Raw genomic sequence first — 24209 nt, 5'->3', positions numbered from 1 at the left:
TTATTACAGACATGCCAGGAAAGCTAATTCACAGTAAATTACAAGCATGCAGCTATATAAAGCTATAACAGAACTCAGCACCTCATTAGCACCCCGTGCACAGCATTTTAAAGATTCAGGCATTAAGAGAATGCAAAGCAGCATTTACCACATACGTTCACAGAAGCAATACCAAAAAAAGAAAAGTTTTGTAATGGGAGAATTTCCTATATTTGCTACTGATACATCCCAGAAGGCTGCAGATTCAATATATTAAATGCCTCACTTATGAAATAGCAATTTTACATTTATCTTGAAGTAGTGCATTACCGCAGAACACCTGGAATTTTCTATCACATATGGTTGGTTTAGCCACTTCTTTCCTATATTTGTAATCATCATTCTGAAAAACATATTAACTGCATAATATAGCAGTCACTTTTCTCAGCAATACAAACAATCACATTTTCTTCCACAGACAGAAACTACAAAAGTGGCAACCTTCCTTGTTATTTATAATACATCAGTTTCTGTGGACACTTCAGTATGGTTACCAGCAAATTACTGCATTGTTTGGGTCAGCTTCATTAGTGCACTAAAAATGGTACAGCAGCTTTATATGTTTATTACAAAGAGTGGAAAAGCCATTCTATAAACAAGAGGAGCAGTATCTGCACTGGAGCTTTTGAGAATGCAAGATCACAATACTTAACTTTTAAATACAGAGGCCAAGTTGCAAAATGCCAGAAATTAGTTTCTAAAATAGCGATTATAAAGTATTTTCCTGTGGCCTTCAAGGTTTTTCATTATGACCTGTCTATAGGGAATGTTTTCTAAAAACACATTTCATTTACTAGGCCCAATATTACATATCAATGGATTTCTATGTTGTATCTACAAATACCAGAGTTATATTCAGCTGCATAGAATGCTGTACTATACAGTATTTAAATTGTAAAGTTAGGCTCACCAAATATTTCTGCTTGAATATTACATACTATGTCAAGTGCTAATGATAGATTTAAATGTTTAAACATGGAATTATGGCATGCTGACAAGACAAATGAAAGGAAAAACACAGACATCGCAAAAGGTAAGACAAGGAAATATACAAACAGCAAAAAAATAACTGTGTGATATACACTAATTTGTTCAAGATGATTGGATTCACCAAGCTGAGGATAAGTGTTCTGCCATGAGTAAGTCAGCTCTATCGCCTCTCTCTATGCATGATGAATGAAGTCATTTAGTATACTGGGACATTAAAGTATTCATGACGTGGCTACAAAAGAAATGTGTACATTCTTTATAAATAGTACAGAAGTTTTCATGCATACAATAAATACAAATGGCTTTTTATTTACTACTTCTATTGTTGCTATTACATATTCCTATTAGTGTCATTACTTTTCTCTATACTGATCTTTTGAATTACATGCACCACTAAACATGTTACTCAGGGCTTGAAAAAGCAGCAAGCTATATGCAATGAGACATCACTAAGAGTTTTTTTAATATATATAAATGGTGCTGTATCTTTGTGCTTCCCTGATTGCTTCACATTATGTTTCTGGTGGTTGCTTTGCACCATACATGGCTACTGGCAGACATCATTTGTTTGTACATGGCTAAGTTTAATAAGAGAAGGAAGAACTTTGTCTGTATACTGCTGATTGGAACAGCCACATTAACAGAAGGCATTGTATTTCATTTGTGCTTTCAGCAAGCTAATTTTGTTTTTTTGGTGGGAGGTTGTATTAGATGCATCTAACTATATCCAATTCTATAACTACTGATTGGTCTCTCAGGCAATATGTAATTTAGGGTTAGTTCTTTACTTTTCTTCATCAAGTGTGGCCATGAATTATATCTTTTTAAAGGCCTGGGTCACACAATGACCACATTCCTTTTAATCCATTTTAAAACCATTTGTATTAACATTCCAAGCCTGCTAACTGTTAATCCAGCTACACGGAGATGGAAACTTGGTGTTGGGGATTTCCTGCCAATCAAGGCTAAGTTAACAGGATTTTAAATTCTTTCATATTTATTCTAAAAGCAGTCTCAGAATAATTAGACCATTATACAGCTAAGTCCATCCAGAAAGAGTTCTTTGAAGTCTGGGATCCAATTTAGCATGCTTCCCTTATGTTTAGCAAACAAAACAAAAATAATAACACCATATTAATTTGACAAGCTGTAACATTATCTCAAAAGCTTTTTTCCCAATACTCAAAACCAGCTGAACTGAAATATTTGATTACTGATTCCCTACCCCACCCAGCACATCTGATGTGGCTTAAACATTATATTCAAACACTTTCAGAGCTTTACTTGGAAATTATTTTTATTGGAATACTTTTAAGACTTGACAAATCCATAGCATACCCTTGCATTGTTTAAGTTTTAAGTAAAATGAAGGCACTGAAAGTGTTAAAGCATGAATTTTTAAACACCCCCAAAAATACACGTGTGCAAGCATACACGCACACAGAGACAGACCCACATGATAGTCACCCGAAAAAAGTTAATTACAGCTTTGAAACTGTCCAATTTGATTGGTATTGTATAATTTCTTTATGTTACTAATTTGTTGCATGCTTTGAGGATATGAGGCAGTATCCTATACTGCTGCTGCACTCCAGTTCATTCCATTGCACCAGAAGGACCTACCGCTAGTGTAACAGGGAGTTAGTGCTTCGTAAATGCTCGTTTCCAGATTGGTACATGGCAACAGAGCTCCCTACTGCAAGTTGGTTTATGTGTTATAGTCACACAGTATCCTGAGAGCTATTTTTCTACTGCCCCTAATACACCTTTTTCTGACTTTCCTTTTAGTGCATTAACAGCCTGATTTGTGAATTTGTGTAGATGAGCTAGTTTGCTTGTGAGTTCACATGGTCCCACAGGGATTGGAATCAGACAAAGTTATATTTGCACCACCAGCACACTAGAACGAGCCAAACAGTGCAGGCTTGCCCACTCTCCCCGCTTCCACTCAACCTATATTGCCATGGATGAGGTGTGAAGATGTAACAGTGAACTACACTGAAGGGTTGTTGTATACTACTTTCAGCTCAACATGCAATATGGACTATAAGGTGATGTTGGATAAGGTTGTCAAAACATAGAGGTCAGCTCCTCCAGCAGCAGATCAAGTGCTACATCTGTTTCAATGCCCAGCCGCAAGTATATCTTATACCTCTAGGAATGAACAAAATAATGTGAGAACTAGCCAAATCATTTGAACTCAATGTCTATCCGACCCTGCCACCCTCTTATCAAACTCTGTTACTTCTCTAGTGACAAGGTCAGCATGGTCCCACACACAGGGTGGATTGCCATAGTTGAATGCTCAGCCCAAGGGCCCTACTGACTGCAAATTAAAAGACCCCCCCGCCCATGACCCTTAAGCCTTCTGTGTCTAGCTTTTACTTTCTCAGGTCCCTCCTTTTGTTGCTGGATGACCCTGAAGTCTAGGGAGACAAGAAAATCAATCCCATTCTTAACACAACACCCCCAGCTGCTGCCTATATGGCAACTGCAAATCTAGATTCAGCTAATCTTTCAGCCTGGACCATATTTATGAACACACACACACACACACACACACACACACACAGCTCATATCACTGACTGACATTCAGGAAAGAGATTAAGAACCTCAATCTCCTAGCTGAGTTAACAAAATTAAAATACATAAATAAACAAAAATACAGTCAGAACTAAGCCCTCCTCTCACTCTTAGAGCCAGATACAACACCATTTATTTCAGAGGACCTTCCACCAACTTTATAGCCCAACTTTCAGTCTAAATGCAACTACTTACACAGATGGGGGTTCCTCATCAAATGAACATGTCAGTTCATTCCAAGTTCAGATTACTCAGCACCTGGGGGTGGTCCCAAGTTTGGTATCATATAAGACAACCATGTCTCTTTAAAGAGAGACTGCATTACTTTTGTCCATTAGGAAAAGACTTTGGGTGCTTCTAGACAGAGGTCTCCTAGTGCTCCCAATCAAAAGGCATTGGACAGCCATTCCATCTTCTCACCTAAAAGTAAAGATGTGCCTGATCTTGTCTGATCTCGGAGGCTAAGCAGGGTCAGCCCTGGTTAGTATTTGGATGGGAGACTGCCTGGGAATCAGGCTTCCTGCATAAGCAGGGGGTTGGACTTGATGGTCTTGTAGGTCCCTTCCAATCCTATGATTCTATGAATCAACGGATTTTCTACGTTAAGAAAAAATGGACAGAAGAAGCCATAGGGAACCATGAGAGACTTACAAATGGAAGATAAGGTTTCTTCCCCCAGCTTCCCATAAAATTCAGTGAATGAGGCAGGGTGACTCCACAATAAGAGCTTGTTTGGAAGCACTCAAAAGTAAAACATTTATCATAATGAAAACTGTATGGCCTGGTTTGCATGCAACGATAACTCAAGGTTGTTGTTGCTATTTTAAAGCCCTGGGTTGTTGTGAATGAGCCAGCATGCTAGTTCCTGCTGTTTGATCATTCCTGTTTGGCTGCTTGTTCACTCCCACTTGTCTCCTAAGCAACCCAGAGATGCTCCATCCATGGATTGGTTAGCATAGGTGTGGGTAACTTTGGGAAGTCCAGGGGCAAATAAATAAATAAATTTATTTATGCATGCATGCATTTATATCCCGCCTTTTTTCCTCTTGCAAGGAACCCAAGGCGGCTTACATTATCCTCCTCCTCTCCATTTTATCCTCACAACAACCACCCTGTAAGGTAGGTTGGGCTGAGAGTGTGTGACGGGCCCAAAGTCATCCAGTGAGCTTCCATGGCCGAGTGGGGACTAGAACCCGGATCTCCCAGTTCCCAGCCACTGTAGTCTGTTGGGTTTTTTTTGTTTTTTTTAAATCAGAGTACAGGGGGCAACAGGGGTCTGGTTTACTGTCACATCTGAATCTGGAACTCTGGGGTATCTCTCTTTCTAAGTGCCTCTTTAGTATTTGAGGTAACCTCTTAATTACCTCTTTAGTGTTTGATAGTGTTTGCTGCTCTGGTGGTTCCTGTCTGGGGGCTACAAGGGGCGGACTGCTCCTGAGCATGGCTTTTTCATCTTTGTTACAAGATTGCCTCCTGTTTGATCTGAACATATTCCAATTGTCTGGAGCATCTCCAGATATAATCCATGGATCACTCTCATAGGTAAGGATCCTGTTGATCATTTTATAAATCTAAAAGGAAAATGTTGCTTGTCCCACATTTTAAGAAAATGAAATGCTTCTAACTTGTCTTGGGCCTTTTTGGAAAATATTTTTGGATAAACATGTAAAAGTCAATTACATCAAAGTCTCTATAAAGTACTAAGACGTTAACATGCTCATTTGCATTAATTTCATTGTAGAACCAGATTAGAGAGGTACCATATATTTTTTAAATCAGATAATCTATTTAAAATTGGTTTGTGGTTTTTTCTTTAAAAAATCATTAATGTATTCACCTCATATATAACTATGCTAAGCTTCTTGGTGAAGGGCAGGAGAAAAACATGACAAACTTAATTTTCTTACAGAACATGTAGCTACATTACTTTGATTTTAGAAATTCAGTTTTTTAAACTACCTGAAACAGGTACTTTTTTTTCTTTTAACATGCTACCACGCTTTCATACTATGTATGTTAATGAATGTATAATTTAGCTATGGAAGAAGTCTTCTTAGCTTCTTTCCACTTGAATGTTCACCCCAAGTTTCTTTAACACACACAATTACCTTTTTTGTGTGTAGCACATTCTTCTAAAAGTTCTGTACAAAAATAAGTTGCAATGCCCTGTATATGCACATTAGGCTTGTCCCCTATCATGCAGCATTTGAAAACTAATAAAGTGTTCAGAAATGCTTGTGCTGCAAGGCATTCATTTCATGGCAGACAATGAATCTTCCAGGAAATATTTCAATGCATTTTTATAAGTCTAAACATTTGCCCACTAATTAACTTTGGGAATCTTCTAAGGTCTATTAACACCTAAAAATTATGAACACCACCAGAACAAAAACCATATGCCACACACTTCAAACTGATGCTGTTAGTATGAAAAGGAAAATAAGACAGAGCACCCGAAGCACACTTCAGTACTGTCATGCAAATGTTGCAGAAGGTTAAGCCCATCACTGGTCACTTTTCTGATCCCTTTTTTACTTATCAGGCAAGGGCTCCATTACACGTGCAAAACTCTGCAAAGCACCCATGTAATCCATGCCACCAAAATGGTAAATTTGGTAGTTACCAATCGTACAGATGGGGATCAAAACGTTAAGGCTTTAGATTGCTCTTAATCATAAGATATCCTCAGACAAACCTCCCCAGTCTTCATTCTGGCTCTACAAACAAAATCAAGCACAATTGAAAATTTGATAGTGTAGTTTTAACATTTTTCTTGTAGCAAAACTAGCTGTAAAGAAAAAAAATCCACTGTCACAGAGACTTGTACATATGAGGGCTGTTAAGACACTCAGGCAAGTGTCTTCATTGCGCTGCTTAAGAAGCCAATGCTATCAAAAACAAAGCTAATGAAAATGCAACAAAGACATAAACTCCAATGAACTCCACATAAAAAACACAAGAACTCAACACAGCAAGATTTTTCTCTTTTTCAACAAGGTTATAAGAGCATTTGTAAGAGCCAAACTTGTGATGGTAGCAGACACTTGTTTCTTTTTACCTGCCTGCCCCATTCACATATGAAGTGGGGTGGGGATCTTTTAACAATAAAAAGAGCACATGGGAGAAGGAAAATGAAGATTCAACCCTCCCATGTTTTACTTCCTCTCCTGGTATTGGAGCCTGAACAGAGAAGAGGCACTGGAGCAACTGAACACAGAGAAGTAAAGGTGCAGAAGGGAAAACTCGGCACCCTTCTCCTTTTTACTGTTAGACTCTCAATATTATATGTGAAAGGGGAAGACACATGAATTATGGTTCCCATCACATCTGATCTGGCCCTTAAATAGGTACATTAATTCAGGACGCTTCCTTACAAGATCTAGCAAGGTTTTGTTTTGAAAACAGTTACTAAAATGTAGCTGGACTATCAGATTTATTTATAATGGGGTTTTAAAATATATTTTCCGCAGAGAAAACTAGCCTCTTTAAGTTTTCTTTCTGAAGGGTGCAACATAAAAACCTAAAAAAAACCATGAGGTGGACGTTAGTCCTCCTTTCTTAAAGTTAGTAGTTAATTTTCAATAGTACTGCTTAAAGCATTCTTGAATTATTTAGTACTATGCAAGATACATATACTCCCTCACTCTAAGGAGCTACAATTGTAAGACACAGATGGAGAGGAAGGCATAGTCCTAGGTCAGAATTCCTGCCTCCATGACATATTTTAAAGATTATTTCTATGACTGGAGGTCAAACCGGGTAGTGACAGTTATCTAACAAAGCACAAGCTTTGTAACAAAAAATTAAAGCTTTACTACACAGAGAACTGCTTATTTCATGCATTATACAAGCAGTTCAGAAGAATACATCTCTCTCAGAAGCTAGCAGATGTATCGACCCTCTCAATGGTAAGTTAAGTGATTTTAAGCAAACACCCAATACTTACGGCAACAACCCTGGGGTTTGATCCCATATCACTACTATAGCATAAGAATGTAGAAATCAGATAGGAGGAAGAGGATGACACGGGAAAAACTGTGCTAACACACACGTACAGAAGCACACAATTCAGTCTGTAAGACTGCCCCCTCCCCCACGTAATCTTGGTCCTCCCACATGATCTTACAGTGTTGCATTACTAGAGCAGCTTGAGATGGAGCCACAGAAGTGTTACCATGCCACAGCTGCACATAGGCCATGTAAGTTACATGGAGGAACACTCTACATGTAAACATGGTTCCAAGTCCTCTCCATTTCTTTAGTAAGCTAACTACAAATATCAAGTCATATAGAAATACTTTGAACAAAAGTACAAAGGATGAAAGCATCCTTTAACTGTATTTTGGCTGAACTGCTTGCAACCCCTGGCTGGGAAGAAAAGCAAAGCCAAAGTAGACCAGGCTAGCTTCATCTCTGTTGTCCTTCTGCCCACAGGCAAAGGCATTTTTATTCTGATAGGGTTTGGGTGTTTAAGCTGACATATTGCTGAAGTATTTTTTAATCTGGTAGCTACTGTTATTTCTTTCTTATTGATGCATTTTATTGGATGAGCCTTACATGTTTTAATTATAACTTCGTTGTTTTAGCTGTATTTTACTATTAGCCACCTTGTGCACTAATTTTAGGGGAAAGGCAAGATATAAACTAAATAAAATAAATAAAAGACAAGGTATAAATTTGAAAGAAGGAAGGAAGGAAGGGGTGGAGAAGGGGGCAGTTACAGAATTCTTTCCCTAACCTGCTGCTGCTTCCACTCCAAATTTCACACTTTCCTATCATTTTTAACTGTTTGGTTATCATGGTTCTAGGTCACCTATCATGCACATAAAATCAATTGTTGTGCCAGTGCAAGGGCAAGTCATTGGTATTTAATACAGAGCAAGTTTAATGAGTTGTCTGAAGCCTGGGTCTGCAAATTGTTTAAGTACTTTTTCCACTAGAATGTTAGCTTGTTAGGTAGGTGCATCCTTGCAAGACTGATTCCCTCTTCTGCAAGTGCATGTGGTAACTGTTCACCTGCAGAACATGGAAATACAGCTTTGCAAGCAATGATGCACCAATCTAACAAACCAAAATTCTAGTGAAGAAAGCCCTAATTTCACCAAATAATGGAAATTTGCCATTAAATAAGCCCTCCCTAGGAGTTAAGCTTACCTGTTCCATTTGTTAAACCATATTACAAGATTTTATCTTGTTTAATAAATTACATTATGTGTTTGATAATAACAGAATTCTAACTATACACAACTGAATAACAGCATCTGCAGTTAGTCTTTGAAAGATTGTTTATACTTATTTTGTCCTTATGCTTCAGCACTTAAGCTTGTCAAACTGAACCAAAGAGAAAAATCCAATGGACATTAAGAGAAAAGACATTATAGTAATTACATTATTAGTGACAAAAGTGGGATAAATTGTGAGTTTCATGTCTAGTTATTGTACAGAGAGTCCCAAGGGAAAGCTACTGGATTTCTCTGTCAGGGATGCTCTGACTTGGATTCCTGCATTGAGCAGGAGGTTGGACTCGATGGCCTTGTAGGCCCCTTCCAACGCTACTATTCTATGATTCTATGTATTCTTTTTACTTAGCTTTTGTTTATTAAAGAGGTTGCTACAATCTTAAAAGGCAGCACAGATTCCCACTGTAGCAAATGAACTGAAGCACATTCCTGTCATCCACTACACATAGTTTAATTTTGTTAAAGCTACATAAAAAGGTAAAGGTGTCCCCAACCAGTCGTGTCCGACTCTAGGGTGTGGTGCTCATCTCCATTTCTAAGCCGAAGAGCCAGCGCTGTCCAAAGCCACTTCCGTGGTCATGTGGCCGGCATGACTGAACACCCAGGTGCACGGAACGCTGTTACCTTTCCCGCCGAAGCAGTACCTATTTATCTACTTGCAATTTTTTGCTTTCGAACTGCTAGGTTGGCAGAAGCTGGGACCGAAGACGGGAGCTCACTCCGTCATGCAGCACTCGGGTCTCGAACTGCTGTCCTGCTGACCTTCTGGTCTGCAATTCAGCATCTTAACCACTACATACCAATTAGCTAATTTAAAAGAAAAGAAAAGCCCCAACTGGAATGTTAAAGGGTTTTATTTTTGCTAGACTAGACTAGACTAGAGGAGTTCACTGCCAAAAGCCTTAGCCTATGCTCATTAATATATTAATAAAAGGTCCAATACAGGCACATTACAAGACAACTCAAAATATTCATACACCACTGGAAAAAATCAAGACAGAGAATACAGATTATACACAGCCCTTGAAAGTATGTAAGTGAATCCATGATGATGAGAAAGGGTAGGACTGAACAGAAATGTTTTTGCTCCTGCAGCTTCTTGAGCAGGTGTATTACACAAAGAGCTGTTCTTTTGGAGCATTTATTGATTTCAGTTAGACTTGCAAATGCACAGAAGACTACGGATTTTGCACCAATGTGGTTTGAAATTAAAGAGATTTAAAAAACAAGTGCATTCTTATATTGTTTTTATTATGTTTTGTTAGCCATCTTGGTCACTCTAATAAAAAAGGCAGGTTAGAAATACTTTGTTCAAGAGACTTCCATGTTTTTGGTTGCCACAGTCAGCATGCTGCCATCCTCTGGTGACTGTGCCAAGTGACCAGCCTCTCACCCAAACTTGGAGCTACAGAGGTGGGTGTGGATTGTTCTGGTAGTTGTGCAGCAATCCAGGGCCCTTCCCCAAATAACCCTGCAGAACCAAACCACCAAGCTCACCACCCTGCTTTCCTATAGGGAAGGCTGGTGGGGAGCATCCTTGGCTGCTCTAAAGCACCCAGAGCACCTTGCCTTGGAGCAGCCAAACTAGCAAGCTTCCCACCACTTTTTCCTGCAGGGAAGAGTGGCAGGACACTGCAGTGCGGGTCAGGCCTGGCAATCATCATTTTTGGCTTGGCTAGCAAGGCCAGCCAAAATTGTGAATCTTATTAATAAGTAAATCTATCATCAAATTATATGTACAGATAGTCAGAGCATGCTAGCACTCCATACTAGAATTCTGCAGCTACATAAATTCTGGGAAAGTATATTAGATAACAGCCAAGGCTTTAGCATACTTCATTCTTGTGCTGTTGCCAAGTTAGATAACTACTTCCTTTGAGACCTGCCACAGAATTTGAGAAATGAAATTTTAGGTACCAAATGACTTCAGTCTAATTAACAGAAGTATATTAAACCAGCATCTACCGGGCTCCATACTAGATTCTTCAGGAAATTCAATACAGTAGTTACTTTCTAATGCTCAATGTCACTTTAAGATATATGCTAAAACAATAGCATAGAGGTTATCTCATACTGTAAAGATTCCTTAGAATCTGCTGAACAGTTCATACAGTGGATAGTCTCAATGAAAACAAAACAGATTGCCAGCACACATACAGCTACTTGACACCCACTATGATGAAAATGTATGGATATGCATTTCTGTAGCATCCCTACCACTGGAGCATGTACTGGTTCCTTGTAGATGTGGGTACAGGGAGGAGGGCTTCACTGACAAAAGCAGAATGTAAATCTGAGTTCCAAGAAAGAAGAATCAAATGTATGGTTAAGGGTGGGTCACTTCTAAAGCCTCTCTGCACAGAGCCACCAAAGCAGCTCTACAGTGATACTGGGGTAGTGTGTCCTTCACATTCCCCACAAAAATTGTCTTGGCTTTTGTTTTAGAGATACTGAGCTATTCCTTTGATTTGAAATGTAGCTTTAAGGAGCTATGCAAGACATTCCCCCACATACACCCCCCCCCAAAAAAGATGTCGAGCAAGTATGAGTAGGTTACACCTCATGTGAAGAAGGTAACTATATCACATTACAAGAAAATGGGAAGAAATAGACTGCAACATATGAAGCCATTACTGACTTGAATAGCAATCTACTCTCTTTGCCGCCTGCTCCTTCTGCAATTCTTTCCCTACAAATGTTCGTAATGTTTCTTACACACTTATGTTCCCAGTGTATTCATGGATTCTTGAAAATTCAGAATTCCTGTATTATCAGCTTCTACCTCACTTAGTCTTCTCCTCAATATGTAAATATTTTAAGTGTAAAGAGGTTTTGATGTTGAGTATTTTCAAATTTAGTCATCCAACTTTGTATTCTAAGGTGGCAAAGACCTGAGAGAACTGTACCATATCAGCTAGTACAAGTTTGGATGGTCTCTCAAGTAGCCAGGATTAAAGTACATGTTTTACTACTTTAAAAAAATCTCACTAACGAGTGGTAAATAGGTAGGGACTGAAGGATGGACTCGAACAATACATACATAACAGATCAAAACAAATTCACATCTTAGAACACAATCCATGTAATATTTACCGAACAAAGCAACACATAAATTTGAATGTATACAATTGGACCAACACGCAGCCTTAACCAATGTTCCTTAAAGCAATGGGTTGTTTTCAGCATCAGTCTAACTTAAGTTCCATTCATTCTAAGTAAGACTAAAATTGGATACAACTCAATGTGTAGAACCTAACCCATGGTGAAGTTAGAGCCACAGTACAAACTTCCTATATTACCAGTTCTATGTTATTTCAAGATTATAGCTACCAAAGAAGGATATTGTGAGCTTGCTACGAAGGGTATTATTTTAAGAATTTTACTTCCCTCAACAAAAAAACACAGACGTTTCAACTGCTGTATTTAACCAAGTTCATAATTCTAAATCAATGCACTATAGGCAGCAGAGTACAGTAATATTTATGCATTTTGTTAGCAGCTGAGAAGCAAGGCTTCAACCTCAAATCTACTCGATAGGTTTGCTATACTTCCAATACTAGTATTATAACTACTTTCTAACAACATAGTCCATGTCTAATTAAATTAACTAAGGCATTATGACTTGTTTTTAAAACAATACCTGAAAACGTCTCAAATAAGAGAGTCTAGCTTCTGGATTTCAGCAATGAAAGAGGCATACATGCATCAGGTATGGCAAAAATTAGTTATAATCATTCAGTCAATTTAATATAAAGAAATGTATAAAATTAAATTAAATAGACATAGAAATGTGTAGATAACAAGACACGCACACGACAACAGTAGCTGCATGTCTAGCAACATCTACACCAAAGAAACTATGAAAGTAAGACTATTTAAAAAAATGCAGTGGCAAAAAAGCATTCTGTCTGCATAGGAGTAAACACACTGAATCCTGTGAAGTCAGAACAAAAAATGGGCAAAGGAATTCTGTATATTAAGTAGAAGCTACATGCTAGACATGCTGAAAAGCTTTTTCTGCAACTTTGGACAAATAAAAGCTTTTCTTAGACAAGAGCATAGCATGCTGATGTGCTTTCACAAAGAAATAAAGTTTGCTTACCTCCTGTAATAGATCTGCCTGTTCAATGGCTTTAAGAACATTTTTCTTTGAGGTCTCCTGAACTTCCCCCCCCAAGAGAAATTCATCCAAAATAAAATAAGCCTTCTCAAAATTGAAGATGATATCAAGTTCACATACCTAAAAAAAAGATTAAAAGATAAGATATTGAGATTCTATATGCTTGTCTAGGACGCTTAGTTAAGATCCTGTGGTTTTGTTTTCAGAAGTACACATTACCATGATTTCCCATGGAATCACTTAGGGGTGCTAGTTACAGGTTACACACAAAAATAATTGGAAAGGAGCAGACTGAAAAAATATTAATATGCCATATTAATATTAAAAGATTAGTTCAGGAACAGGCATTTAAATAAAAATATTTACCATTCAGAAGGACTTTGCTTATCAACTAATCCTCTTCTTAAACGGTCACATATCGACTGCTTAGTTTAGCAAATTATTTTACAGCAATACACTAATAAAAACCTTTAATGACCACACGATGCAGGGAAAAGAAACAATGAAGGAAATACTTCATATTTTTGACTTTTTCACTTACTCTTAACCAACATATGTTTCAGAAACTAATAAATTCATTATTAGACTTAATTAAAAGTTCCCAGTAAGAAAGTAACTTACATAACGTATTATAATAACTTTTTGTTCTGATTCATGATATTCATTTTAGTCAGTGGATTCTGTCATGCATGCTCTAAAATAAAGCTAAATACCAAGTCAATAGTATTCATTATTCTTTTCTACAGCACTTTTCAATGTTCAGAATGCTGCTAAAATTACCAGATGAACTGTATATGCATTAAACAGCTTTTCTTTATACTTGAGTGTGCATAAACACAGACATTATTAAAAATTCATTAAATCTATTTATGTACACAGGGTTGGATCCAGAATTTCCCCTCCACAAACAGAAGGACTCCTTCCAATCACAGAAGGACCCGGGACCCCGTGGAGGTTGCCTACTGAAGGGGGAGGGCAGAGCTGGCATGCTCCCCGATTCTTCCCCACTTATGCATCCTCCAGTGCTGAGGATCTCCCAACCCTCTTGAGCAGCTATTCACTGGGAAGGAGGAACCTGCAAAAATCACTGCCCCACCTGTTTCTCAAGTGCCAGTGGAACTCTGCTGAATGCAACTCTGGATCCAACCCAGAGACTTTGAAAGACTAGAAAAACTACAGTTAATAACTTACACTTCCAAAATATTTATCAAGCAATTCTACATAACGGTGAATTATCTCCAGGGTTATCAGCTCATTATCCTGGTCTTCAATGGCACAGCAGAAGTAGAGGCTTGCATATCTGTAAGAAACATTTGTTAATTTAAGAGCGGCAACTGCCTTGTGGAGTCTTGTCCACCCTCAGTTAAAGTTAAAACACAGAAACACTGTCATTCTTTTTTGCAGAATTATTCATATCCTTACATATTTTGCTAACAGTTTCGGCCTCCTCAGAATAAAGTGTGAGGCTTCAAAGTAAACCTGAAGTAACCAATATCATAGAGCACAGAAACCATTTTAAAGGCACATATTCAAATTGGTTTGAAAACACTTTTACTATGGCTCTTCCCAAATAACTGGCTAGTTGTGAGGTTGCAAATAATTGTTTGTTAGGAATCCTTAACCACTTCAAAGGACTACACTTTGTGGCCTTTTTTTTTTTTTTTTTTGACTGGGAGCCGTAACTATCAAGAAGCAGGCTTAAAACCAGTTTAAATTCAGAGATGGTATGTATTTATCACAGTACTATATACTTTTTATGCTTGCTAACTTAGACACCACTACATTGCAAATCCTGCCGTTCCATCCAAAGCTAGTTTTTCTCCAGGAAATAACCAGTCCCCTTAAATTGGTCATGTAGACATATCCCAAGGCTCTTAATTTGTGCCCAAAACTTGCCTAGCAGGAAGACAGAATATTTTCCCCATGTTTCAAAGAAAATGACTTTGGACAGCTGTGGTGGCAATACAGGAGGATGAGATATAAAAGCAAGGTCCAGTTCAGATGTAACAACAAACCAGATCCCCATTTCGGAACAAACTATGATTTGAACAAATCAGTTTGCTGCATTTGGACATTGCACTAAGATGCAGTTTGTTGCAAACTAGAGATAGAAGCTTCTAATGTCCTTCTCTTGCGTGCAAAAAGGCGGAAGGGAAAAAGGAACTGCACAAGCCCAAGGCTCATGGCATCCCATTCTTATGACAACCTATGGTTTGTCATTACATCTGAAACTGTACATTATATAAGTCCCAAACTCTATACACTTGAACATTACTAATAAAGGTTTACATTGTCTTGGACACATGAAGACATCTGAAGGCCTAGAAGCACAATAACCAAGTTATATCTGCTTATAAGGCAATTGCTATGTACTACCATCTCAGTTTTAAACTTCCTTTTAAAGGGGTGTGTTCTGGCTTTCATCATTATTTAAACTATCCTATGAAAGGCACTCTGCTTTATCTTAACAGGTGATACCAAGATGAGAGTTTACCTAACAGTACTTTTATCCAATAGCACATGAATCAGCTAGAATTAAAAATACTAGAATGACAAGAGACAGTTGCCCAAGGTAAAAATGAGAAAAAATTAGCTACACAAAGCAGCTAAAAAGGAAGAAGGCTGCAGCCCCAGAAGATTCAAGGATAATGAAGCTTTTAAAAGGGGAATGGTTAGAAGACAGTTTTCAAGACTGTTAATTACACTTTTACATCTCTTCATTACTTCTGCAATATACAACATGTAAAGCTGTCCCTAACAATTCCAAAACTATACCTGGTTCAAAACATGGTAAACTCATCCTCCTGATGGGGTGGATTACCAAAGGCACCCACTCTAATACTCCACTGTCTGCAGTTTCACCCTATCCCAAACTAATGAGCAAACGATTATGATCATTATACACTGGAATTCCCTATTCATGTGAACATCATCCAAAATGAGCACAGGCATCCCTAATTGTGGACAAGCCCAAACAAGCCTAACTATTTGAAATTCCTTCCTAACAGAAGTATTAAAGGGGCTGTTAAAACTCTTAATGCAATCTTGTACATAACTACTCAGTAATGAGCCCTCATCGACTTTAGTGAGACTCACTCCAAGTAAGTGTGCATAGCAGCCTTCCCCAATCTGGTGCCTTCTAGATGTGTTTGACTCCAATTCCCATCATCCCTAGCCATCATGGAAATTGTGGCCCAACACATCTGGAGGACACCAGACTGGCAAAGTCTCGTCTATAGGATTGGTTAGTTATTTCATTCTGTAGTGTTGACTATTTTAATTTTTATACTGTATTTTGGTTTGGGGAAACACTTTGACCATATCATCAAAACAGAACAGGTGTAAAAACTTTAAAAAAAGATCTGAAAAGATGTACTTTCTATCTTCATGTTGCTTTATTCAAGTCATTAATATAAATTTGGCAAAAATTATCTTCCAGTTTCATTAACAATTTCTAGTACCATTTAGTATTATAATTGGTATGTGTGAAAAAATATAGCTGTTGTTTGGCTTATCTGAGTAAGCTGAAAAGCACTGCCACTGTGTTTTCAAGCAATAATTTATCTTAAGAACATTTTACTCTATTAAATATTATTTACTTTACTAATAGTTTAATAGCACTCCTGTGTCTGGTCCTGCATAAGAATGCCTGTGGACCTAATCCAAACCTTCTTATCCCCAGTGGTTCTTAAAAGTACTTCTTTTAAAAAGCAAAGGGGTTTTACCTCTAACAATAATAGCTTGACAACATGAAGAAATCCTCTCAAGATTCAGATTGTCCATTTCTGACAACAGTAATATTGCCCATGCTGGAAGCTTCTTCAATTAACTTCTCTGCATGTCACTGTCAGACATGCAGGGGGGGAAAGGGAGCAGAGAATCCTGAACACCAATGAAATCTGGCAGCTTGAGATTTTTCCAGCCCTACTTCCAGGTCCAGCCAAAACAAAACACTGTAAGTACTCAAATTCAGTCTTCAAGTTCAGAGAATCTTCAGGTTTGGGGGCCTGATGAGTTAGTCAGAGGACTAAGCTCAAGTTTAATTCCCTTCCTCAGGTTGAACATAAGCATGCAATAGGCTATGTCCTTCCTTTCAGCCTGTCTAGCTTTCAGCAGTTAGCCAAGGGCTCCTGCCTCCATGCTGCTCTCTGCTACAAGTATTCCCTCACACACCACGATCCCCACCAATATTTGTGTGTGTGTGTGTGTGTGTGTGTGTGTGAGTGTGAGTGTGAGAGAGAGAGAGAGAGAGAGAGAGAAAGTTAGTTTGGCAGATTCTCTCCTACTGAGTCCTCTCCTCTCTTTATGCTCCAAATACACCCATATACTCAGACACCCACTTTGCTGATATATTAGAGGCGTGTAAATCATAGTTATTAAAGGCAGGGTCATATATTCAACAGCCCTCTATAGATTATGTGGATCGATTTTTGAGGATCACAAGATAAATACAACGCAATAACAAACATCAGAATAAATAAAAGCCAATGATAACAAAGACATCTTACCCCAAAAGATTCTAAAACCAAAGTATTACTGTCAAGACCATCAGCAATTCCACAAAAAACCTATCTCAAGAAAAAGCTAGAGGAAGTAAGTGAGCGCTTCATAGTGATTAGTGATGGAGCTTGATGGGTATCAGTTGGTAATGCATTCCAGATACATGGAGCTTCTATGGAAAAGGCTCTCTCCCTTGTTCCTGCAAATCTGACTGCTCTCAGAGGTGGGCAAGCCAGAAGGGACTTTACTGCAGACAGGCTGGTATGGGTGAAGGTGGCCCTTCAAGCAATTTGGCACCAAACCGTTGAAGACTTTAAAGGTAAAAACCAGTACTTTAAATTGGGCTGGGAAATGTACTGGTAACCATTGCAGCTGGCACGAGATAGGTGTCACAAGTTCTTGGGCAGTCACATTCTGCATCTTTCTAGGCAACCCAATGTACTTCTGGATGTCACTAGTGCATGGATAATCAAGACAAGACCAGCATTCTCCAGTTAGGATCGTATATGGTATATGAACCTGAGCTGGTAAAAGCCACCTCTGCTACCTGAGCTTCCCCAGTTAGCAATGAGCCCAGAAAAACTCCTAAGTGACACACATGGTCCTTCAGAGGGGAGTGCAATCCCATCTAAGACCAGTTATAAACCTCAATCCAGAGTGGCTGATTTCCCTACCTACAGCACCTTGTCTGGATTAAACTTCAGTTTGTTTGCCCTCATCTGTCCTAATACTGACTACAAACAATGGTTCAAGACGTTCCACAGCCTCCATGATCTCAGTAGATGGAAATGATAAGTAGAGCTGAGTATCATCTGCATACTGATGAATCTTCAGCCCAAACCTCCAGATGACTTCCCCCAGCAGTTTTCATATAATGTCAAAAAGCATGGGGATACAAGATAGAACCTTATAGCGCCCCATAGGCAATGGCCATAGGGTGGAACAGAAGTCCCCGCAAGGCTGCCTACTGAGATCACTCCTCCAGGAAGAGGAACACTGTGCCCCCTAAATCCAAGTACAGTATGCAACAAGGAGATAAAAAGGAAGTGACTACTAAATCAGTTTCTGATCTCTCACAAGTCAACTAAGCTACAGAAAAGGCAAAAAAAAAAAAGGTCACTAGCTTAATTTTGAGGGTAGGGATTCTAAATATCGCTAGTCAGTCAAATGCATGTCAGCTGATAGACTGATCCTCAAGGGCTGCTTTGGGGCAAATGCCATCAGATTTGTTAACGTCCAACATCTTCATAAGCCTACAATATAAAAGCTTCAATAAATTTTGCCTTCTCTTTTCTGTGAATATACTATAGTGTGATAAGTAGATCTGTAGGGAATGGCATTTCCAAACTTGAGAGATTTATGAACTGACTGAAGTACAAGTAGTACTTGATCTCTTTGCATGTTGAAACACAAAAGGTGAAGTAATTTAACTATAGTAGCAAGAACCGTTTTCCTTCATTGCATTAGAACAGTCGGTATAATCACATCATAGTTCTTGGTTTATACTCCAACAGGTCAGATGAATAGAGTAGCATACTTGTGCAATCTTTCCATATTTTGAGTGTGATCAAGTCCTAGTTTATATCAAATTGAATGAGGTAGTTTCAACATTCAAGCAAAAATAGTCTCTAAAACACACACATTGTTTTCAAATCTGTATGCCTCATTTACTGTAAACTGCTCAGTACAAAACTATTTTATTAAGCGCAAAATAATCTCATTTTTATCAGCACATTTCTAAATGCATGAAAAGCATTCTAGACATGAATCATTCCTACTATGCTGCCAAATTACATGAGGAAAAATCTTAAATACATTTTTTCCCCACACACGGTAAGGGACTTATTTCTCCCATTAGATATATTTTTTGTCGGGTTATGGCTATGGCAATTATAAGCTTACAGAGGCAAAACAACCTTTTGTAGACAATCTTCAGGTCTCTCCACTCCAGAAAGCTGCACATTTTCGGTTTACGGGCTAAGACTGTTTGAACAAGTTCTCTTGTGATTTTCTTCTTTTCTTTGTCAGACAACGGGACATACCACTTCTGAAGTCTCAGCTTCCCCTGACGACTAAAAAGCAACATAAACTGCATCTGTTGAGTTAAATAAAACCGGGTTTGATGTCAGTCCTTCAGCCACGTTATGTGGATTGTGTTTTATGTCTGAGAAAGTTTTCCAACATTAAGATCTCCAGCATTTTTCCCAATTAAGCTTTAAAGCAAGCAGTGGGTAAAGCATTTCAAGGACTCTGCACACTAGATAAAGTACCTCAAGAAATAAACAGTAGCCCCTATTTTTTAAAAAATATCTATATTAAGTCTGAATAATAGCAGAAATCACAGCACTGAGTTTATCTAAAATAATCAACTAGATAGTTTGCCATAATTGCTGAATAAACTTTAAAACTACATATGGACTATATCCCTAGCAATTAATCATAATACAATATACGCTAGCATCCTCCCACTGAAAGAAAAGGTAGCATACCATCACAAGTTGCTACCCCACCAGCATACCCTATCCCTATTACTGCTGCTTTATTGGTAAAGATTCCTGGAACTCATTGTACAGCAACAGAATTTCTCTGCTTTAAAAAGCTATCACTTCAAATTAATCTTATTTCTAACAATAAGGTCCTTGTGATCTAGATTATGTTGTTTCAGGTGGACAAACTATGGTAATACAATCAACACTGGAGGATATCAAAGCACCTTAAAGAAATGATGTTAAGCCTTCCTCCTGTACCTTTCATAGCTGCGCATGAGAGAGAAGTAAGATAGGAGTATCATCTTACCCTGACAGTATTACGAGGTGACAACCTGCACTTGCCCAAAATTCCCTCTACTATTCAATTAAAGGTATGGGAATCCCTTTCATCTGGGCAGCCCAGAAAAAGCAGGAAAATGGGTATGTACAGTTAAAAAAAAAAAGTGATACACAGATTGTAAGGTGTACTAAAAGATAGGCCTGGGTTTCAAAAGACTGAAAGCTACAGAAGGAAATGATGTGCTATCACCTTACCTTTTGTGAAATGCAGTGCATCTGGGAATAACAGGTCCTATCCCTAAGCAAGCATGTTGTGACATATTAACTTTTTTCTAAAGAATATAAAAGCATGCCTCCCCCATATGTACACAATTCTTTGTTGAGAAAAAACAAGTGAACTATGGAGTTCACTGTTCTAGAACGAAGTTTCTAGACTTCATGACTGCACACAAATACTTAAGATGTGCCACCCTTACAAGATGGGGGTTGCTTGACAGTCTCATTTCTATTTAGGATACACTCCCAAGGATACCATAGTATTGTGGTATGTCGTTCCCCAATCTGAAAACAGTTTAAATGAGCAAATTGTGATTACTAGTAGACACATTCCTGCTCAGCGTACCTATCATCCTCAGATGGTAATAATGTAATCTTTGCCAATAAGGTAATCTTTGCCAATTGCCTTATTGGACCAAGACAGTTCCTCTTCTTTCTTAAACCTGAAGCTATGAAAAAGAAAAGTTAAAGATGGGCTCTTCCCCTTGATTCAGGAAATCTCACTATAGATTTTAGAGACTGTGCTAATAGCTACACTAAAAAAAAAACCCATAAAGAAATGAGAATTCTGTCCACTGTCCTTTGGTGTCAGTTCCACCTCTTTAAATAATTAGATGGAGATGTAGTTATCACAACTGTGGAAGACCTATTCAGTACCTGAATTTTTAATAGAAGCCAGTGATAAATGAAGCAAATATAAATCCCCCCTAGGTTCTCCAGTCAAGATGAATTTTGCCACCAATTCCTAAATTTTCTAATACAAAAGGGGCGCAAACCTATGGCTGCTAGACAGCGTTTAGACACCTAGAGGATTTTTTGGTTTACGGGAACTGAGCTTGGAGCTCACACTCCAAACTTGGTTCCCAGAAATCCAACTCCCTCATAGGAGGCACGGTTCATCCCTGGCTCTGCACTAGGAAGAGCAGGGCAGAGTGGCTGAAAAGGGGGCATTCCTGGGGGAAGGAAGGGGACTGTGGAAGTGCTGTTACAATGCTTCCTATGCACCATCCAGCCTCCCCTCCCCACCCCCTGCTCTGAGGTGCCCCGGTAAGACAGCCGAAATTAGCTGTCTAGCTGCAAATGCAAGGTGGCTGGAGCACAGAGGAGAAGATCCCCTCCGTGCTCCACCCGCCCTGCATTGGATAGTTAGTCACTTCTGAGTTCAGAGCAGCCCACTATCCCCACAGGACTGTGCCCTAAAGCTGTTGGTATAGAAGCGGGTTAGAGTGAGGAGTCATCACACTTCCTATTCAGCCACATATAAAACCACTATCAGGATTATACTGAGCAGTGGGGTGGGGGGCATTAATGCTTTGTCTAAAGTCACAGATACTTAACTGAGTGCAAACTGACATAAGAGTACACTGTATAACCATAACCAAGCCTTTAAAAAAAAAATGCCACCAAGGCATGTAGACAAAGCTAATAGATATATTTTGGAAGGGGAAACTTTCTGAAATCCAGATCTTCCATCTTCAAAATGGAGTTGAAAACATGTAATTGTCAAGGTCCATGTGTGTCGTTGGGGGCCTATGATTTTGACTAAGCTGTGCTCATAAAAGTGGTTGCTTTTACCCTAACCTTTCCTCCCTATGTAGAAAGTTTGAGTGACAGCTAAAAGTCAGTTATTTAAAGGGCATCTTTTCCCCCTTCTTTTAAATACAGTTAAGGCACAATCCTATGCATGTTTAGACAGAAATTAAGTCCTACCACTCCCAACTGGGAGTGATAGGAATTATTTCTGTCTAAATATGCATAGGATTGCACCCTTAGAAAAGCAATGTTTAGTCTGGAGCTAGAGCAATCTAGACAGATAAATGGTAACTTACTTCCACACAAACCACACATTTCTCAAGTTGAAAATACTGATGTTCATTCTCTCAGTCTATCACATGGTAAAGGGGCTACTAGTGCTCCACTTGGTGTGGGAAGAAAGGATAAACAAAAAAACAGAAGGGAATTCTCCCAAGATGCTTAAAGTTTAGAGCAAGGTAGATTCCACTTTTATTTCACAATTCCGAGAATGTTAGGTAAGAACTAATTCAGTCAATGAGCTATCCTGCAATGATAGCTGATGGGCAAAGGGAGCTCTGGAAAACTGTAGGGATATGGAGCAAAAAGATAATCTTACTTAGAATGAATTTGTAGTGACTAATCTCCTTAATGAAAAACTGGAGGACCACACTCCCTCTTGAGTAGCTAAAACACCCAATAGTGTTTTAGAAAACTGAAGCGACTTCTGTTCCACCTTCTTTTGGGAGTCTCTCAGCATACATGTGCAAGATCATACAATTTTAGCCCACATTCAGAATCACCAACATCCTGGTTTTACACTCATGCACACTTCTGTAACATATACGTTAGTGCTAGAAAGGGCTGGATGGGAGAACGAGCCACCTTTACTCATCCTGGCTGTGAATTACCCCCCCCCCCGCAAGAAGCAGGGGCCGCTACCCCATCCACACATCCCCCTCTCCTCAGCATCCCACTCAAAAGGAATCGCTCACAGCTCCAACTTCAACCACCTCTGAGGGAACAGAAGCAGGATCCACCATAAAATGCTCCAACCCAAAATAAAAGCGAGGAGAGGGGATTGAGAGAGAGAGGTGAGGGAAGCCTGCCAGAGCACCTATTATCTGCCCGCCCAGGCATCCTTTCCTACTGAGAAGACCATTAGGTGGCACAATAGGGGCTCAGGGCAGCCCTCCCCCCCTTTTACACACACACACACACAGCGCAAGAGGTCATGTGGGTGCCAGGAGTGGCCAACCAACCCAGACAGGGCCTAACTCTCCAGGGTTGGGCTGGGGGTTTTTTGCAGACACACTTCGACACCGCCATCCCTCGACCCGTGGGCGAGCACCCTGAGAAGAGGGCGTCTGCGTCTCTTGAACACACACGCCCTGTCTTATCCGCGAGTGCGCGCACAATACGCGAGCGGCGGAAGAGCAAGCAGCGCCCCGCGGTCCTCCTGGCCGCCGCCGCCTCCCCCGGCAGCGCACGCGGGGCTTCGGCGAGCAGACGCCTCCGGCCGTTATGCGCGCGCGCGGCCAAGCTCGCCGCATCGCTTACCGCTACCCAGAAGCGCGGGAGGCGCGCGACGAGGAATCTCCGCGAGGTTCCCTCAAGTCGAGGAGCCGCCGCCGCCGCCGCCCTCGCCCTCCTCCCACCAGAGCAACTGGAGGGGAAAGACGGGCTGCTCGCGGCAAATAGCCCGAGCGAACTGGGGCGGGGAGGCGGGGCCGTAGGAGGGAGGGCGGCCCCACTTCTCTTCAGCCGCCAAACTTCATTCGCTCCCCCTAACCGACCAGCGCACGCCGAGGAGGAGGAGGAGGAAGGGAGAGCTTCCCGGACAGCCAATCGCGGGGACGAAAATGTGCGAGAGAGGGCGGGAGGGGTAGCAACCAGCGCGGGCAGCCACCGTCGGGACGCCACGGGCTGGCAGGGGGGAGACGGGCCAATCAGAAGACGGAGGAAACGTAACGTTTTCCACTTGGCCAACCAGAAGCACGAAAGGAAAAAAAGAGCAGCCAATCAGAGAGCCACGTGGTCGCCCCTCTTCTCGCTCTGCCAGGCGCAAACCGGCGCCTCCGCGGAATCGCACAGAACGCACATGCGCGGGGGCGGGCTGGTCGCTGGTGGTCGCGCTCCCGCTTGCCGTCGCTGAGCTGGGTCTCTTCTGGTGTTCACAC

At 40.0% G+C, this 24209-nt stretch overlaps 1 protein-coding gene across 4 annotated transcripts in view; it reads right to left on the bottom strand.

Annotated features, from left to right (window-relative positions):
* The window catches only part of AP1S2 (adaptor related protein complex 1 subunit sigma 2), a 29580-nt gene extending 5744 nt beyond the window's left edge, over positions 1-23836 (bottom strand). The window contains exons 1-5 of one of the 4 annotated variants that reach the window (XM_084844124.1): positions 23590-23836; positions 19390-19568; positions 14165-14273; positions 12956-13093; positions 11071-11146 (exon numbers count right to left, since the gene is read on the bottom strand). In XM_084844124.1, the coding sequence (XP_084700250.1) occupies positions 11071-11146; positions 12956-13093; positions 14165-14273; positions 19390-19568 (502 nt within the window). In that variant the 5' untranslated portion in view covers positions 23590-23836. Of the gene's footprint in view, positions 1-160; positions 1262-10942; positions 11147-12955; positions 13094-14164; positions 14274-19389; positions 19569-23589 lie in introns of those variants that run through there. The other 3 variants (XM_084844127.1, XM_084844123.1, XM_084844126.1) reach the window with 3 other exon arrangements.
* Between the last annotated feature and the right edge of the window lie 373 nt (positions 23837-24209).

This window comes from Heloderma suspectum, chromosome 3 (genome assembly GCF_057233095.1).
Source record: "Heloderma suspectum isolate Gila_16-S chromosome 3, 16-S_ref, whole genome shotgun sequence".
Taxonomy (NCBI): Eukaryota; Metazoa; Chordata; class Lepidosauria; order Squamata; family Helodermatidae; genus Heloderma; species Heloderma suspectum.
The sequence above is the reverse complement of the archived record's forward strand: the minus strand, read 5'-3'. Positions and strand labels throughout refer to the sequence as shown.